This window comes from Bufo gargarizans, chromosome 4, assembly GCF_014858855.1.
Source record: "Bufo gargarizans isolate SCDJY-AF-19 chromosome 4, ASM1485885v1, whole genome shotgun sequence".
Classification (NCBI taxonomy): Eukaryota; Metazoa; Chordata; class Amphibia; order Anura; family Bufonidae; genus Bufo; species Bufo gargarizans.
Window position 1 is genome coordinate 190775045 of NC_058083.1, and position 19614 is coordinate 190794658.

The 19614-nt window shown below is 43.5% G+C and overlaps 1 protein-coding gene across 1 annotated transcript; it reads left to right on the forward strand.

Moving 5' to 3' along the window:
* The first annotated feature begins 1775 nt into the window (after positions 1 to 1775).
* Positions 1776 to 16758, forward strand: PPP1R2 (protein phosphatase 1 regulatory inhibitor subunit 2). Its single transcript, XM_044289556.1, has 6 exons — positions 1776 to 1984; positions 5810 to 5917; positions 10002 to 10088; positions 12798 to 12889; positions 13785 to 13937; positions 15146 to 16758. Exons 1-6 carry the CDS (start codon positions 1866 to 1868, stop codon positions 15184 to 15186), a joined length of 600 nt encoding a protein of 199 aa, XP_044145491.1. The 5' UTR covers positions 1776 to 1865; the 3' UTR covers positions 15187 to 16758.
* Positions 16759 to 19614: the final 2856 nt, after the last annotated feature.

Below are 19614 nucleotides of genomic sequence, written 5' to 3' on the forward strand. Positions count from 1 at the left end.
CCTTGCTCCTAATGTTTTTGAGGATCACCAGCAGGCCATCAATCATAATTTTTCAAGGGTGTGTATGATGCCCTCCTTTATGTGTAATAAAGGGTGTATTGGAGCGCCGGTTCCTTGTAATTTTTGGAAGCCCTTTCACTTATTGCATAGGCTTTTTGAGTGTAGGAGTCCCACTACCTGAACAATTGTACCACAATGTGAATGAGGCCCTCCTTTATGTGATATACAGGTTGTATCAGAGTGCCTCTTCCTTTTAATTTTTGGCATCACTTGCACTTTATATACAAGTAAATATACAGGAAAGAATGTTTCCTAACCATTTTTTCTTTAAAATCGATTTTATCTTCGGTTTTGTGCGTATTATTGTCAGTCTGTAAAAGTGGCGTACTACTCGGACAAGATGCATCCAGACAGCCTCCCCATGCTGTTCCTGAACCATTTCGGTGGTGTTTCCATCCATTTCTGACCTTTTCTTATGAACCAGACACCCTCCCCTCTTCAGAGCAGGGGGTGCCTGGTTAAATGCTTGGGTTCTCCCAGTGACTTCCATTGTGCTCGGTAGAGCACCCGAGCATCCCTGAGGTGTTCGACCCTAGCACTTTGGTGCTCGATCAACACTAGTTATTTTCCCTTTTGCTACGATGTAAAGCCATCAGTTCCCTATTTTATTGCACTTTGAAGGGTTAACTTGCATTGTGATTTATGCTTTTGTGTGCACTTATACTCTCTTTTATATTGTTGAACTGCATTTCTATGTTTACTATATCCCGTTCATCTAGACGATTATTACACTATAGCTACACTGCACTGTGGAAAGGGTTAATACATAGCCAGCTAATACTGACAGAATTTATAACTTTTTATACGTGCATAGATTTGGAGGGGAAGAAAACAGACACCCCTGACGTTCTGGTTTAGCTCTGTTTCGGTTGTTTATGTCTGGAAAAGCTGCTTAGGGTACTTTACACTAGCGCTGTTCGGATCCGGCAGGCAGTTCCTGCCGGAAGTCCGCTCCGGTCCCATTGACTATAATGGGGGCGGACCGGAGTTCCGGCCGCAGCACGGCAAACATGCCGAGAGGCGGCCGGAATAAAACTACATGTCGTAGTTTTAGGCTAGGGCTACAGAAAGACAATTAGTTGCGCAACACATGTGGCACAACTGCACTGCAACATGATGATAGTCTAAGTCTATGGTGTCGGATCTTGGATGGATTTTTTTGCTACTGTCGTGTCGCAGTGCGACACCATAGACTAGCATCATAAAAAATGTTGCGTGACACATTTATTCCGCCCGCCTCTCGGCATGTCAATGGGTCCGGAGCAGACCTCCGGCGGCACGCGTGCACTAGCAGCAGCATGGATCCGGCAGGCTGTTCACCCGATTGTGAAAGTAGCCTAAGCATGCAGCTGATAGCAGTGGCGTAGCGTGGGTAGCCAGCACCCGGGGCAAGCCATGTATTGCGCCTGATAGTGTCCCTCTTTCAGCTTTTCAAAAGTTGGACGGTAAATAAACATTTTATGGCAAAAAAAAAAACAATGTAGGAAGGAGCTTATACACAAGTGCGGAGATTACTGACAACCAGAGGTAGCTGGGCAGCTGAAGCCACTACATACAGTACGACCGGCAAGTGCCCGCGCTTTTCCCCTACACCACCACAGATTCAGCACAGCCGTCTGCCTCTGGTTTCCATGGCAACTGCACAGCGCGCCCGCTCGTCAGCAGGTTTACAACCTCATAGGTGTCACGTCGGAAGTGACGGTAGGACAGCGCTGCTGATGACGTAGTGAGCGCTGACAGGGTGGAAGTGCGGCCGGTGCTCGCTGGGCGTGTTCACATACCGGGACTTTGGTCCGGCACCGAGAATGGAGGCGCAGACACACAGGCCCGTTAAAGGCATTCTAAAGAACAAGGCCTCGGCGGCCACTGGCGTACGTGTGGTCAGCAAAGCGGAACTGAGCCAGGACGGCGATGACGACCAGAGGTGGGAGGGGTCCTGTACTGGATGGAGTAGGGGGCACAGGGGGCTGCAGCTGGAGAGTGACAGGTCCCAGTACTCATGCACTGAACTTCCTAGGAGACGCGACATTGGGGTGACGATGATTCCCACTGCAGGGATCGGGCCTGATGCTCTGTCAGTGGTTTGTTAGGAGGCGCTGTCAGTCAGTTACCTGAAACCATCAAAGTGCCTATTGGGTGACAGCAAGCAGAGGTCTTGAGTTGATTCCACAAAACATATTAGAAAACTGTAACTTTTTATCCCTTTATGGTGGGTTCACACAGTTCACCCAAAAGTTCACAACGGCAACATCATGTGTTTAAAAAAAAAAATTAAGTGATGTTGAAGCTTTTTTGGGGGCTTTTCTTAAGTTGAAAAAACATAGCGTTGATTTTTGAGTGAACAAAAAATACTACAGCAAATTTGTGTGTGAAAGGTCCTTAACGGGTTATTCCAGCTTTATTCACACAGTCAGTGGCGGAAATGTATCAAAACTGGTGGAAAGTAGAACTGGCTTAAAGGGACTCTGTCACCAGTTTCTAACCCCCCCTTTTAAAACTATTGTTCTCTCCATGGTGCCCTTGTCATTACAAAGCTGTTGTTATAAGATAAATCCGCCGTGTAGTTTTGATAAAAATAGCTTTTATCTAACCTGTCAATCTTCTGGATAAGGTGCCCAGGGCGTTTCTGATGGTCTGAATCTGCCGCCGTTGGTGCCCAGCTCCTCCCCTGATCCTTTCATCGCCGCCTGAATGTAAAGAAATCCGCCTCCGGCTCTCCTCAGTGCCCCCTCCTCCTTTTCAAAGATCCCGCGCGTGCGCACAGGCCTGTGCCTGATGCGCCCGTGCGGACTTTTAGATTCTGCCTCGTTGAGCGAAGCACGCGTGCGTTCGCGCGCACGCGGCATGCGCGCTTCGCTCAACGAGGCAGAATCTAAAAGTCCGCACGGGCGCATCAAGCACAGGCCTGTGCGCACGCGCGGGATCTTTGAAAAGGAGGAGGGGGCACTGAGGAGAGCCGGAGGCGGATTTCTTTACATTCAGGCGGCGCTGAAAGGATCATGGGAGGAGCTGGGCACCAACGGCGGCAGATTCAGACCTTCAGAAACGCCCTGGGCACCTTATCCAGAAGATTGACAGGTTAGATAAAAGCTATTTTTATCAAAACTACACGGCGGATTTATCTTATAACAACAGCTTTGTAATCACAAGGGCACCATGGAGAGAACAATAGTTTTAAAAGGGGGGGTTAGAAACTGGTGACAGAGTCCCTTTAAGAGTATGGTACTATCAGTTTTACACTAAGGGCTCATTCAGACGGCCGTATGTTTTGTTCCGCAGCCCTTCCATTTCAATAGGGCCGCAAAAGATGGCCGTTCTGCGGCCCCGCAAAATATATAGAGCATGTCCTATTCTTGTCCACAATTGCGGAGAAGAATAGGCATTTTCTATGAGAGTGACGGCCATTTGCGGTCCGCAAAAACACATACGGCCGTCTGGATGAGCCCTAAGCCTTACATGGCAAGCCTGGATGCCTTTTGTAAGGCATCCGGTTGCCATGGCAACCATTGGGCCACCACCATTGCAGTGTGGTGACCCAATAGGGGGGGAAAGAAGGAGCTCCCTCCCTCTGTTAACCCCATGGATGCTGTGGGTGGGTACAGACCATTGTATGTAAGGGGTTACTCGCCCGGGATCATTGCCAGCACCAATTTCAGTCATTGCTGCAGAGTGCCTGCTGTACGGTTACAGATGTCACTCGCTGTAGATGGCGGCGGCTCCATTCCTGAGCCGCCACTATCGTATACCAAGGGGCATTAGGCGGCACTGGAGGGAGTCATGCCTGATTTCAGAGTGGAGATCGGAGCCTGAAATCAGCATTTTTATGCGGTCAGGCTGTGGTCTGGAAATGATTACATCCTATGGGCTCATGCACACGAACGTATGTATTTCGACATCCATATGCATTCCGTATTTTGCGGAACAGAACAGCTGGCCCCTAATAGAACAGTCCTATCCTTGTCCGTAATGCGGACAATAGAACATGTTTTATTTTTTTGCGGAATGGACATACAGACTTCCATCTTTTTTGCAGACCCATTTTAAATGAATAGTTCCGCATACGGTCCACACAAAAAAAACGGAACGGACACGGAATGAAAATATGTTCGTGTGCATGAGCCCTATGAGTGTTCCCCCCCCCCTTCCCCTCACCTTTCTACCAAATGTACAGGAGGTGATGCTAGTTTTCAGGAGGTATTATAGACTGGCCGATTTTCCTTTTGCTCGTTAGCGATCATCTGTCAGTCTAATACTGCCTCCAAATGCCCAAGGAACAAGCAAAAAACGCTCGTTCATCGGGCAATTGGGATTATTATTTTTTAAGCATGCTTAACAATCACAATGTTGCCTTCGCTGTGTAATAATGATCTGCTGCTGGCACACCTCTGTCCTGCAGGGGCACAAGTGATGGCACAGCAATCACTGAGGACATCGCTGCATGTAATAGCAGCAGTGTCCTCCCGCTTGCCATCTGACTACAATCGTCTGCGGCATCGGGGTGTTTACTACAGACTTGAGTGTCACTGCCCTGACGCGTTTTTCAAGTCTTGTCACTTGAATGGAGCCGAGTTGCAGGACCTGGATGCGCTGTGTGCCTCAGTTAATATTGGGTTTTTTCTTTTTTTTTTTTTTTTTTCTTACATATTCACCATGTGGGTTAAATGATTATTGTATAGTTTAGGTCGTTCATGATGCAGTGACATCAGTTGTCTACTTTTTATTTCTTTTTGTATTTCTTTTTTTTTTTTTTTACATGATAAAAATATGAAATATGTTAATACATTTTTAATGTGGAAAATGTTGTTTTTCTTAAAAATTGTAAACATTAAATTTCCTTCTTTTTTTTGTGTTCCAACAATGGACTTGAACATGTATTAGGCCCACTGCACACAACCGTACTTTTTCTTTCTGGATAGTACACTGACCCCTTCATTTCTATGAGGCTCTATACACATCCACATTTTTGCGGATCCAGTGGTCGTTCCGCAGATTATAGAACATGTTGTTTTTTGGTTGCTTTTGCAGACGATAATAGACATTTTTATTGAGAATAAAGCAGAATGCCCCCTGAAGGGATCTGTATTTTACAGACCCCTTGTCTGCGGACCAGTCATGTGCATGAAGCCTAAACTTGATCGCTGGTATAATACATACCCTGCACTTCTTCAGCAGGGTAGTGTGTTTGACAGGCATCCTATTAGGCCCTTCCCTTGATTCAGGGCCATTGTTGGGCCACCAGAACAACCCATTATCACCCTGCAGTCCCACCTGGGGGGATGGTAGGATGACAGAGGAAGCCCCCTTTGCACTGTCTAACCATCTAGATGCTGCAGTCGCAGTTCTCTCCGATCCTGGCGTTTAGAGCTGTATAATACCGCCAGCACCCGCTGTGCCCTACGTGTCCATCAGAGTATATAAATGTCTGGTGAATAGGATTTATATAGCTTCAAAAAGGTGATTGCGGCTCATTATTTGCTTATTTTATGGTTGCTACTTACCCAGTAGAATGGTTTCTTTTACCACAATGGGAACGCTGTCTATGAAATACCTCCATTAGCTCCACTCATTCAGAATCAATGATTAAGTCATTAATGTTTGTGTATTTGTTTAGTCGGCCATCATGGTTATTTTATCCTAGAAATCTTATGTGGTCGTTTCACTTCTGTTCTTTATTATATCTTAGGGATATACCAGTCCCAGAATGAAGTGCTGCTGTTTTATTATATATTTTGTACTGTTTCTTTTGCAGTAAGAAGTCACAGAAGTGGGATGAGATGAATATTCTGGCTACTTATCATCCTTCTGATAAGGACTATGGCTTAATGAAAATAGATGAACCAAGTACTCCCTTCAATAGGTAATAATATTAGTACTACTATCCTGTGTGATGCCGGTAGTTCATGTGTGGTCAGCGGTCCTGCTTTGCCAGTCGGGGCCTTGTGGAATCATGACCTACGGGACAACCACCAACATACAGTTACATGTGCATGCATGGCATGTTAACCCCTTCATGGGCTATGCTGTACATGTGGTTAATGGAGCACATAATCATTTTTTTCCCCACGCCTCCACAACGGCACTACCTGGAGGTTGGCCCGCCTTCTCAGGGACAGGAAACAATAGCGAGATCAGCCAATAAAGGGCCCCGTCCCTCTTACCTCTCCAGGAATTAACCTAGGACTCAGAATAGGCAGCCCCGAGATTATTCACCAAGGTCATGATGGAAGTAGTAAAAATTTTTCATCTAGCAGGAATTTCCTTTGTACCGTACCTAGACGATTTTCTAATCCCAGCCCCGTCAGAAAACCTTCTGTGTCACCTTCAGACAATCCTTTTAACCCTAGCCGACCTGGGTTGGATAATAAACCAACAGAAGTCTTGTCTTCTCCCCTCACAGGAAAAAATCTTTTTAGGAGTTCTACTGGACTCATGCCGGGATAAAATAAAAAATATTATTCAAGAATGAATGGGGCTGCAGAGAGCGGAGTACGAGCAGGAGCCTGTGCCGCCCCCTCCTGAGGTTTACTAAATGACTAAATGCTGGCATAGCACATGAGTACCCTGTAATCATGTGCTATGCCTGGATTAGCTGAGCGGAGCAGGCTCATGCCTGTGCCTGCTTTGCTAAGAGCTGACATGCAGGACTGGCAGGAGCCCGCTCTGCTCAGCTAATTCTGGCATAGCACATGGGCACAAGGGGGGCACAGACAGGAGCATCACTTTTTGTTCCTATCTTTACTCCGTTCTCTGCGGCCCTATTGATAGAGTGCAGCGTCCGTACCGTGTATCGCTGACAAGTCAGCGATGTGGAGAATAGTGAATTTAAAGTGCGCAGGAAATCAGGGCTTTATGGGGAATATCTTCAGTAAAAATACAAAATCAGTAAATAAAGTATATTAGAAAAATAATTTTTAGGGCATTTGGGACATTTAAAAAATAAAATAAAAATAAAAACTTGATTAAAAATTGGAGGACCTATTTAACCACTTCAACCCCGCTAGCTGAAACCCCCTTAATGACCAGGCCACTTTTTACACTTCTGCACTACACTACTTTCACCGTTTATTGCTCGGTCATGCAACTTACCACCCAAATGAATTTTACCTCCTTTTCTTCTCACTAATAGAGCTTTCATTTGGTGGTATTTCATTGCTGCTGACATTTTTACTTTTTTTTGTTATTAATCAAAATTTAACGATTTTTTTTGCAAAAAAATGACATTTTTCACTTTCAGTTGTAAAATTTTGCCAAAAAAACGACATCCATATATAAATTTTTCGCTAAATTTATTGTTCTACATGTCTTTGATAAAAATAAAAAAAATGTTTGGGTAAAAAAAAAAATGGTTTGGGTAAAAGTTATAGCGTTTACAAACTATGGTACAAAAATGTGAATTTCCACTTTTTGAAGCAGCTCTGACTTTCTGAGCACCTGTCATGTTTCCTGAGGTTCTACAATGCCCAGACAGTACAAACACCCCACAAATGACCCCATTTCGGAAAGTAGACACCCTAAGGTATTCACTGATGGACATAGTGAGTTCATAGAACTTCTTATTTTTTGTCACAAGTTAGCGGAAAATGATTTTTCTTTTTTTTTTTTTTTTCGTACAAAGTCTCATATTCCACTAACTTGTGACAAAAAATAAAAACTTCCATGAACTCACTATGCCCATCACAAAATACCTTGGGGTGTCTTCTTTCCAAAATGGGGTCACTTGTGGGGTAGTTATACTGCCCTGGCATTCTAGGGGCCCAGATGTGTGAGAAGAAGTTTGCAATCAAAATCTGTAAAAAATGGCCGGTGAAATCCGAAAGGTGCACTTTGGAATGTGTGCCCCTTTGCCCACCTAGGCTGCAAAAAAGTGTCACACATCTGGTATAGCCGTACTCGGGAGAAGTTGGGGAATGTGTTTTGGGGTGTCATTTTACATATACCCATGCTGGGTGAGAGAAATATCTCGGCAAAAGACAACTTTTCCCATTTTTTTATACAAAGTTGGCATTTGACCAAGATATTTATCTCACCCAGCATGGGTATATGTAAAATGACACCCCAAAACACATTCCCCAACTTCTCCTGAGTACGGCGATACCACATGTGTGACACTTTTTTGCAGCTTAGATGCGCAAAGGGGCCCAAATTCCTTTTAGGAGGGCATTTTTAGACATTTGGATCCCAGACTTCTTCTCACGCTTTAGGGCCCCTAAAAAGCCAGGGCAGTATAACTACCCCACATGTGACCCCACTTTGGAAAGAAGACACTCCAAGGTATTCAATGAGGGGCATGGCGAGTTCATAGAAATTTTATTTTTTTTGCATAAGTTAGCGGAAATATTTTATTTTATTTTTTTTTTTCTCACAAAGTCTCACTTTCCGCTAACTTGGGACAAAAATTTCAATCTTTCATAGACTCAGTATGCCCCTCACGGAATGACTTGGGGTGTCTTCTTTCCGAAATGGGGTCACATGTGGGGTATTTATACTGCCCTGGCATTTTAGGGGCCCTAAAGCGTGAGAAGAAGTCTGGAATATAAATGTCTAAAAAATGTTACGCATTTGGATTCCGTGTGGGGTATGGTGAGTTCATGTGGGATTTTTTTTTTTTTTTTTTTTTTACACAAGTTAGTGGAATATGAGACTTTGTAAGAAAAAAACAAACAAAAAAAATTAATAAAATATTTCCGCTAACTTGGGCCCAAAAAATGTCTGAATGGAGCCTTACAGGGGGTGATCAATGACAGGGGGGTGATCACCGATATAGACTCCCTGATCACCCCCCTGTCATTGATCACCCCCCTGTATGGCTCCATTCAGACGTCCGTATGATTTTTACGGATCCACGGATGCATGGATCGGATCCGCAAAACACATACGGACGTCTGAATGGAGCCTTACAGGGGGTGATCAATGACAGGGGGGTGATCACCCATATAGACTTCCTGATCACCCCCCTGTCATTGATCACCCCCCTGCAAGGCTCCATTCAGACGTCCGTATGCGTTTTGCGGATCCGATCCGTGGATCCGTAAAAATCATACGGACGTCTGAATGGAGCCTGACAGGGGGGTGATCAATGACAGGGGGGTGATCAGGGAGTCTGTATGGGGTGATCAGTGGTTCATAAAGGGTTAATAAGTGACAGGGGGGGGGGGGGTAGTGTAGTGGTGTTTGGTGCTACTTTACTGAGCTGCCTGTGTCCTCTGGTGGTCGATCCAAGCAAAAGGGACCACCAGAGGACCAGGTAGCAGGTATATTAGACGCTGTTATCAAAACAGCGTCTAATATACCTGTTAGGGGTTAAAAAAAATCACATCTCCAGCTTACCAGTGAACGATCGCCGCTGGCAGGCTGGAGATCCACTCGCTTACCTTCCGTTCCTGTGAGCGCGCGTTCACAGGAAATCTTGGCTATCGCGGGAGGACGCGTATATGCGTCCACCCAGAAGAGCAGGGCCGCCGCCAGGACGCAATCCTGCGTACGGCGGTCCTGTAGCGGTTAAAGAGGCATTTCCACCTCGGACATTGGGGGCATATCGCTAGGATAGGACTCCAGTGATGGGCCATGAATCTACCAAAGGAAAGATGTCTGAGTAGGCTAATCTATAGTGCTTTTGGCTCATGGAAGATCACCAGTTGCCCTTTGAGAGATGGTACAGTGCCAAGACTGGTTCTATTGGAGCCATTTAGGTCTCAGTATATTATCACTTACTGAAATTTGAATGGCATTGCACACTGTCTATGTGGTAAGAGAGTAGTTGACTATTTCAGGCCCAGCCCAGGAATTTTGGGCACGTACCCATTCATTCTGACACTAAAACTCTGTAGCTGCCTATGCATTACAACAAACCAAATGATAATGTCCTTTCATACTCACAGACACTGACCTGGCAGAATTTTATTTGTAGGCTGCCTTGTTTTATTACTATTTTTCCTTCACAGAATAGTTGGAGATGATGACGATGATGAAGGAGCCATGAGTGATTCCGAGTGTAATGAAGCACTAACGGCTGATGTCTTGGCAAAAAAGTAAGTATTACTGGTTAGCATTTAGGTACAGGCTATACATTGTACAGCTGTTTCCTCTGTGAAGTTTATCTTTTGGCTGGTTTTACACAAATAATTAAAGAGATTTTTCAGGGAGGTACATTAAAAAGGAGCCAGAAAGGGATAACATAAAATAAAATCATTACTCCCCTCACCAGTCCCTGCTGCTCTTCCCTGACGCTCCTCAGACAGTTATTAGTCTAGCGGGAATTGTAAGCCATTTCCAGTGCTCAGATATTCTAGGCGGGCCCATAGAGGATTAATGAAGCGGTAACATGCCAGAACAGCAACCTTGGATGATCGGTGAGGTGATGCTTATTTCCTCATGGTGGATACTGTCACAGGAATGCGCTGTCCATGACCTAAACAGCTCTCTGCTGCCGGCAAACAGTGATTCTGTATGGGGATGAGTGATTGCATTAAAGGAAGTCTTTCACCCGAATATGACCATTACAGACCACTCAGATCAGGTTCTCCATTACTTTCCCCAGATTACTTTGGTACCTTTCATATTGCAGTCCATCGCCGATTTGCTCCAAAAAATACTTTTATACCATATGGTAATTAGGTTCTGAAGGTGCCCAGGGGTGGCGTTCATGCGGCCGATGCCCAGGCCCCTGGGCGCTTTGCCTACCAAACCCCTCCTCTTTCACCCCTCTGGCCCGCCCTTGTTTAATTTGATTACCTCCTCCTCTCTGTCTGAAATCCCGCATCCTAGCCGCTCCACACATTCCCGGCGCGTGAGCACTGCATTGCCCATTATGGGCAGAGGAACAGGGACTTTTAATGCGCCTGCGCAACCCGATCCAGCCGGCAGAAGCACGGGATTTCAGACGGAGAAGAGGAGGTAATCAGATTAAACAAGGGCGGGCCAGAGGGGTGAAAGAGGAGGAGTTTGATAAGCATGAGCGCCGCCCCTGGGCACCTTCAGAACCTAATTACCATATGGTATAAAAGTGTTTTTTGGAGCAAATCGGCGATGGACTGCAATATGAAAGGTACCATAGTAATCTGGGGAATGTAATGGAGAACCTGATCTGAGTGGTCTGTAATGGTCATATTCGGTGAAAGATTCCCTTTAACAATCGCTGCTCCCCATACTGTGGAGATCACTGCATGTAAATGCTGCTTTCTCCTCCTCTGACAATCAAGTGTCTGCTCCATCGGACCATGTGAAAGGGCCTTTTAAATGTCAAGATCAACTAGACCAGTGATGGTGAACCCGTTAGAGGCTGAATGCCCAAACTGCAACCCAAAACCCACTTACTTATCGCAAAGTGCCACCATGGCAATGTAACCTGAATACTACAAAGTACGCTGCCTTTCCCGTTCATAGTGCCCCCTGTGCTGATGAATGGCAGGAAAAGTCTAAGGCATATTGGTACACCTTAGACTTTTACCAGGGTGCAGATGCCCACAGAGAGGGCTCCGAGTGCCAGCTCTGGCACCCGTGCCATAGGTTCGCCACCACTGAATTAGACTTTACATGCAATCTGCTATTTGGCCACTATGACCTATCTACATGCGAGAAAATGTAATACTTTAGGTTTGGCATAATGTTAAATGGAATCTGTCACCAGGTACCTGTAACTAAAACCAGCCACATGCTCAGATGTTCGCGTGTCAACATACTATAATGCTCTTTCTCCCACCCTTATCTGTGCCCCAAATTTAGAAATTTAGAGGAATAATGCTTTTAATTCCATACTAATTAGTCCCTGTGTGCAACAAGGGCGGTGCTGTGGCACCTGAGGCTCATCTGCCTAGATGTCCGCGCCCCCACCATTTTGCCTGTAAGAGCCAAGCAGTGTAGATTTACTCACGCCTGGCCCTGAAGTCTGGCGGGAGCTCATTCGGCGCACATGCTGTACAGAGCTGGAGATGGCTGGGCACTCCTGCTATTTACAGCACATGTTCTGAACACTCTACCACAATACTTCAGGGCCAGGCATGAGTACGTCTACACTGCCTGGCCCTGTCAGTCAAAGCAGTAGGAGTGTGGACATCAAGGCAGGGGAGCCTCAGGTGCAATGGCACCGCCCTTGCTGACATTAAAAGCATTATTTCTTTGAACTGGAGGCATGGATAAGGATTATACTATGTCGACAAGCGCATATCTAAATATGCGTCTGGTTTTAGTTGCAGGCATCTGGTGACAGATTCCCTTTAACATTACACTTAGGCTATATGGTTGTTGCCAACTATAACATTTAGGCTACACTCACATGACCATGTCCATTTTGCGGTTCGCAACTTGCGGATCCATAAAATATGGATGTGGTCCATGAGCATCCCGCACTTTCATTGTAAAAATGCCTATTCTTGTCTGCAAAATGGACAAGAATAGAACATGTTCTGTACTTTGCGGCATGACAACGAAGATGTCATCCGTCTGTTGTCCGCATTTTTTGCAGCCCCATAGAAGTTAATGGGACTGAAGATATAGTCGTGTGAATGTAGCTGTACTATACTACACTTGGCCGGCTGACACCACAATGGAACCCTGCTAGACCCTATTATAAATCACAGGGGTCTGGAAATGTGAACAGTGTACAATAATAAAAGCTTTGCCCATCATTGTGAATAAAAAAAAAAAAATAGATGTGTATTTTCTTTCCGGTTTACGTGTTGCACATTTGTGTCATGAATTTTTTGCAACTGGAGGTTTGTAAATGGCTAGTTTGCCTTTAGGTTGGAAGCGGCAGAAGGAACAGATCCTAAATTCTTGGCACAAGAAGAGAGTAGTGAAGATGAAGATGAGGAGCTGACACCGGAGGAGAGAGGTACTTATTTTTATTATTGTAGCGATACATCTGGATACTGATGTTAGCCTAGGATACATCATTCAAGACCTTTCTTTAGCATTTTTTATTTGTCTTATTCTTTACCTGTGTTGCATATAATTATATGTGTTAGGGCACCAGCAAAGCTTCTATAGGAAATGGATTACAGTTGGTTATTTCTTCCATGTGTTCTTCCAGAAATATTTTAGGGGTCTTTGCCTAGTTGTTATCATGCTTAGGGTACTTTCACACTTGCTGCAGAGGATTCCGGCAGGCAGTTCCGTTGCCAGAACTGCCTGCCGCATCCAGCAATCCTGACGTAAATGGATGGCATTTGTCAGATGGATCCAGATACGGGTCCGTCTGACAAATGCATTGAAATACTGGATCCGTCTCTCTGGTGTCATCTGGAAAAACGGATCCGGTATTTATTTATTATTTTTTTTGTTTTGCATTTTTAAAGGTCTCTGCATGTGCAGACCGGAAATAAATGCCGGATCCGGCATTCCGGCAAGTGTTCAGGATTTTTGGCTGGAGAGAAAACTGCAGCATGGCGCGGACTGAATTGATGCATCCTGAACGGAATGCTCTCCATTCACAATGCATTAGGATAAAACTGATGAGTTTTTTTCCAGTATTGAGCTCCTGTGATGGAACTCAACACTGGAAAAGAAAGTACCCTTAAATGATGGGTGTTTTATACCCAAAATGAGTTGGTAAATGCTTCTGTACAGCACAATTATGCTCAAATCTATCATTCTTGGGTATGAAAAAAAATAGTTTTCTGCATTCAAGTAAATAGAAAAATTGTGTATTTATTGAATGTCAATTTTATCAGGTAACCAGATTTATTCAGTTATTTGGGAACTGCTCATTCATTCTGTTCACTTCGTAGAAAAGAAGAAGGAATTTGAGATGAAAAGGAAGCACCATTATAATGAGGGTATGAATATCAAACTGGCCAGGCAATTGATGGCAAAAGAGCTTGTGGGGGAGGACTATGAGGATGAAGAAGATGAGGAAATGCAAGATATAACAGACACGGAAGGTAAGTCTTATTCACTTTGTCACTAACTAGTCACCTTGAAAACAAACTGCTTTTGAAGTATGTGTCAGTTGAAGGGGTATTCACTACTTGATTATATTTAAAGGGCTTCTGGCACAGGGCTAATTAAAATTCTTATAGTGTGATTTTTCAGTATATAGGGCTCTAACCCTTTTCTGTTGTCTAGTTTCTTTAAAAAACTCACTTTTTATAATATATGTTAATTACCTGGCTACCAGCAAGTAGGGCGGTTACTTGCTGGTAGCCGCTGCATCCTCCTTTAAAAAAAACGCCCCCTCCTCCTTTTGATTGACAGGGCCAGCGAGCGCTGTCCTCCTCTGGCTGGCCCTGTCTGCGTTCTAAATCTCGCGCAGGCGCACTGAGAGGAGGACGCTCACTCGGCTTTGGAACGCAGACAGGGCCAGCCAAAGGAGGAGAGCGCTCGCTGGCCCTGTCAATCAACAGGAAGGGCGTTTTGTTTTGTTTTTAAAGGAGGATGCGGCGGCTACGAGCAAGCAACCGCCCTACTTGCTGGTAGCCAGGTAATTAACATATTGTAAAAGTGCGGTTTAAAAAAAAAAACTAGACAACAGAAAAGGGTAAGAGCACTATATATTGAAAAATCGCACTATAAGGATTTTTAATTAGCCCAAAAATGACTTTTGGGGGGTGACAGAAGCCCTTTAAATATAAGTGCTAATGCAAAGCTATATATCTTTATTTTTTGTATTATTGTAGACAAGCTCTCTTCATTTGGAACTATCCAGAGACATCATATTTGTCATCCATATATTCATTTATTATAGCTAATATAAAAATAGAACTAAAATATAAAAATCAAATTAAAAATAAAACACACACTTGAAATACCAATGCCCCTCTATCTGTATATGGGTTAGATCTAATTGATCTCTCCTCGTCTCCACATAGGCATGCAATAAGGGACTGTATATATAGTCCTTATCTACTGCGTATTTAACTGATATTATGGTTCAAAATACTTTTTCTTGCAACTGTATGTGAACCCTTTGGAATGATATGGATTTCTGCACAAATTGGTCATAAAATGTGATCTGATCTTCATCTAAGTCACAACAATAGACAATCACAGTCTGCGTATGCTTAAACTAATAACACACAAAGAATTAAATGTTATCATGTTTTAATTAAACACACCATGTAAACCTATAATTTCTTTCTTTCTCTTGTAGCTCTCCCTGACCAACCGCAGAGTCATGAACACGTACTATAGAGGAAACATCATCTGCAACGCTTTGCTGAAGGTGTATTTGTTGCCACGCCACTGCATAAAGCACTGATCCGCAGACCTATGGACTAGAGGCAGAAGGATGCTTTTCTGTTGCCAATGTTGTATTGTGAGGCCCTTTAATTAATAAGCCAATTCTAATTAATGATTTACAAGCTTGTCTGGTATATTCTGTTTCCAAGACTGGCACAGAAGAATACAAGTATTGGTTTACACTCACAGCTATTTACATGCCATAGGTTTGTCATTTGATTCATGTATGGCGTTCCGCGTGTGGGTGCCTAGGTATAAAGTTTTCAAACGTTTTTTTCTCTTCTATTGTGGCCTGTTAGAAAATAAGGTATCGCTGAGGCAAACAATGGAGTCTCCATTTTTATTGTATTCGGACAGGAGAGATGTTTGAATGCTCTAGGGGTTGCATGTTAGCAACCCTACAACACTTGCCGAGAACAATCCTGTGTTTTATTTTGTATGGGGATTGTATTTTACTGGTCCATGAGGAGAAGGAAAGTATTTTTCCATAATGTTGCTTTTCTTTAAGTTAGCGGACTTTTTGAACAGTGACTAAGTCCCAATGGGTCCGTATAGAAGTTCTCTAATCCATCCTTATAAAAGTGCTGTAGTCCTGGGATGGTCATCAGTGGACTGGAGTATGGTATCATCTGTTATGTCACGTATGATAGGCAGTTTTTTCAGTCCAGTGCTCTTCTAGCTTATCCATCAGAAATCTGTACTTCAGCCTTTAAATCAGCTTTTCAGTAAATGGACAATCTGAGTTCAGTTGGACAGGTGTATATAGAAAATGCACTGATAGTTTTGCAAAATATGTGTCGAATGGAAAGCTGTATACAACATATCCTAACATGTTCAGATATTGTGCAATGCAGACATCCATGTTAAAGCCCTTCACCAAGAATGTTACTAGAATGTGGAAATTCAGATGTGACTGTTACCCATTGATTAATTTTTTTCAGCTTTAGAGAATTGTTAGGCTACATGCACAGGAAGACTCATGACCGTTACTTTTTTGGGTGAAAAAACAATTTTGCACAATTGTGCACTGTTTTCAACTGTAGTGTGTAAATGGGTTTTCTTAAAGTACCATCCAGAGGAGGAAGGAATGGCCTAACGGTCAGATCCCGGGTATAATTCAAGAAAATGGTTTTTATTTCAGTACAGCAAATGGAAAACAATATCTGGATTATTTCCAATTACCTTAGAGGGTATGTTCTTTTCATGTCATACTTGTTGAGTTAGAAACTTCATAATTTACTTAATTCACGTTAATTATTTTCAATGTTTTCCACTTTCTTTTCCTTTTTATTCACGAAGGGCTTTATGCATAAAAAGATAGTGCTTTTAGAAAGTGACGTTGTTGCCCATAGCAAGGAGTCACAAGCAACAAAGGACTGTGTGTGTACATAAGGTTTACGTTCTCTATGTAGTCCAATTGACTCTTAGAAATATCCAGCTTAGGTATATATAGTTAGGAATGTTTACCCTACTGAAGCATCCTGAGACTGGATCATGTATGTCAATAAAAGATGAGAAAATACATTATTGGCAGTTCATTCATTGTATGCAGCAAATGTTTTACCTTTTTTAATAACAATCCTGGTTGGAAAAGGCTCATAAGGTAGGTAACTATTGGTTTTACATTTATTTCTTCTTTTATCGAAAATAAAGCAGGACTCGTGCTCTGTTCACAATCTGCAGTTGAGGTGTGTGTTGTTGTTTTTTTGGAAATAGATTGTCAGAACATATACTTTTAAAGGGAACCTGTCATGTTGAACATGGGGGGGGAGGATTTATCAAACTGGTGTAAAGTAGAATTGGCTTAGTTGCCCATAGCAACCAGATTCAACCGTTCATTTTTGACAGTTCCTGTGGAATCTGATTGGTTTCTATGGGCAACTAAACTTTACACCAGTTTGATGACCCGCCATGATGATTGAGCTGCAGGCAGCATAATATTTAGCAAGAAAGGAGCTGAGCAGATTAATATATAGTTTTGTGGGAAAAGATTTAGTAAGACTTAATTTATTTTTATATATTCCTGTTCATTCTGAGCTCTGAAGTCCAGGAGGCGGTCCTACCAGTGATTGACAGCTCTCTCTGTATGCACAGTCAAAGAATTAAGGCTGATAATCACTGGCAGGACCGCCTCCTGGACTTCAGAGCTCAGAATGAACAGGAATATATAAAAATAAATTAAGTTTTACTAAATCTTTTCCCACAAAACTATATATTAATCTGCTCAGCTCCTCCTGCTCTCTAACCTGCTGCCTGCAGCTCAGATTGACGGGTTCCCTTTAAAGAAGTTCTGTAAGATTTGTAAGTTACATTTCCATATTACTGCCAACAGAGATTTTCTCATGACACAGATCTAGAATGATCCCTGCTGAGGTGGGAGCTCATTGCATACATATTTTACAGTTGCCATTAAAGATAATGGGAGCCAAATAAATTAGCAGCAAGCTCCCCATAGCTTTAAAACATGTCATGCTAGTAAGTTCTGGGATGTTGCTCAGATGTTTGTTTGGACCATCTGATGTACAATAAATCGGTAACACAGCAGCCATTACTTGGTTTAGAAGACTATTCTTTAAGCACCTTATTAGGGTACTTTAACTCTCTAGCATTTTTGTTTTCTGGTATTGAGTTCCGTCACAGGAGCTCAATACCAGAAGAAAACTGATCAGTTTTATCCTAATGCATTCTGAATGGAGAGCATTCTGTTCAGTCCCTTTTTACATTTTTTGGACGGAGAAAATACCGTAGCATGCTGCAGTTTCTCTAGCCAAAAATACTGAACACTTGCCGGACTGCCGGATCTGGCATTAATTTACATTGAAGTGTATTAGTGCCGGATCCGGCATTAAGTGTTCCGGCAAAACGGACCCAGCGCATGTGCAGACCTTTAAAAATCCCTCAAAAAATTTACGGATTCGTTTTCCGGATTACACCAGAGAGACGGATCCGGTATTGCAGTGCATTTGTCAGACGGATCCGGCTGTCAGTTCCGGCGACTGCCTGCCGGAATCCTCTGCCGCAAGTGTGAAAGTATGCTTAGGCCACTTTCACACGGTCAGTATATGTAAGCCAAAACAAGGAATGGAACCCATGGAGAAAAGGTGTAATGGAAATATTTGTGCATGTTTTTGTGTTTTAGACCAGCTCCTTGTTTTTACAGTGTAAAAACTGGTCTTAGGGAGTTAGTAGAGTGTATAGATCCATATTCTGGCCTACTATGTATTAGTTAGGGTTGAAAGTGCCTATATTTATTTATTTATTTATTTTTTGGCTTACTCCCATCCCGACATTTTCCGTACATGTATGTTGGATCTTTAAAGACGGCACTTGCTTAAATCATAGATTTCCACCATTTTTACAGGTGCTCAGCTGGTGACATAGACCAGTGGCCATTTTGCATTCAGTAGTAGAAGCATATATTTAACTTTTGCTTTAAAAATGTCATCCCACGAATAACGTAAAAAATGAAAATCAGACATCATATAGTACATGACAATCTAGCTAACAAAGCTAGAACCAGCCCTGTACTTCACATGGGTCCAGAGAACTCCCCATTCATTGCTACAATTGCTATGCTAGATGTATTTCAGGCTGGCAGCTCAGAGGGCATGTCCTTTCTGCTGCAGCTCTGTCCTGGAATTGAGCATGTGTGTGCACCTTACCAAGTGGACAGGGTAATAAGGGAAATAACATACATCAGGTGGCACAATACAAATACATTTTATTAAACTCAGTAGCTATACTAAGGGGTTAATTTATTAACTAGAAATACGCCTAATTGAAGGGCAGATTGCGGCAATCTGCGACATCTCCCTGCTCACAGCAGGTCTAAAAAAGTGGGCGAGGAAGGCAGGCCCGTCTCATTTACCATTTTCAACGCCTGGTTTAGGCTTAGAAAATGGTCTAAATGTAAGACAGCAAGGAAGCGGTCTTAGATTTACAGCCGAAGTTATGAAGAGGCCGGCACCTCTACATAACTTCGGATCCACCGCCAGTACAGGGCCTTATTAAGACCAGTGTCTAAAATGCTGGTCTTAATAAATTTGCCCATAAAGTTGTTTCCATAGCCTCATCATGACGGCATACAAGGCGATTGACCCCTGACCTCTGTAGGGGCAGGAACAGAGAAAGGTTAAATACCCCCCCTCCCACCACCACCAACACCAGTGTTTCCTGTCCCTACAGAGGACAGGGCAGAGAAAGGTCTCCCTGTATGCAGGGAGATGAAGCTAGGAACCAGGATGCCTTTTTTTTGTTTTTACCTTTGGAAATCGCTGGCATCCTGCATGGCATCCCCCTGACCTCCCGCGGTCCCAGTACTAACGCTGGGCAGGGGTGTGTGGGGTATTCTCGTTCCGGTTGATCCGGGGCCTGGTCCCA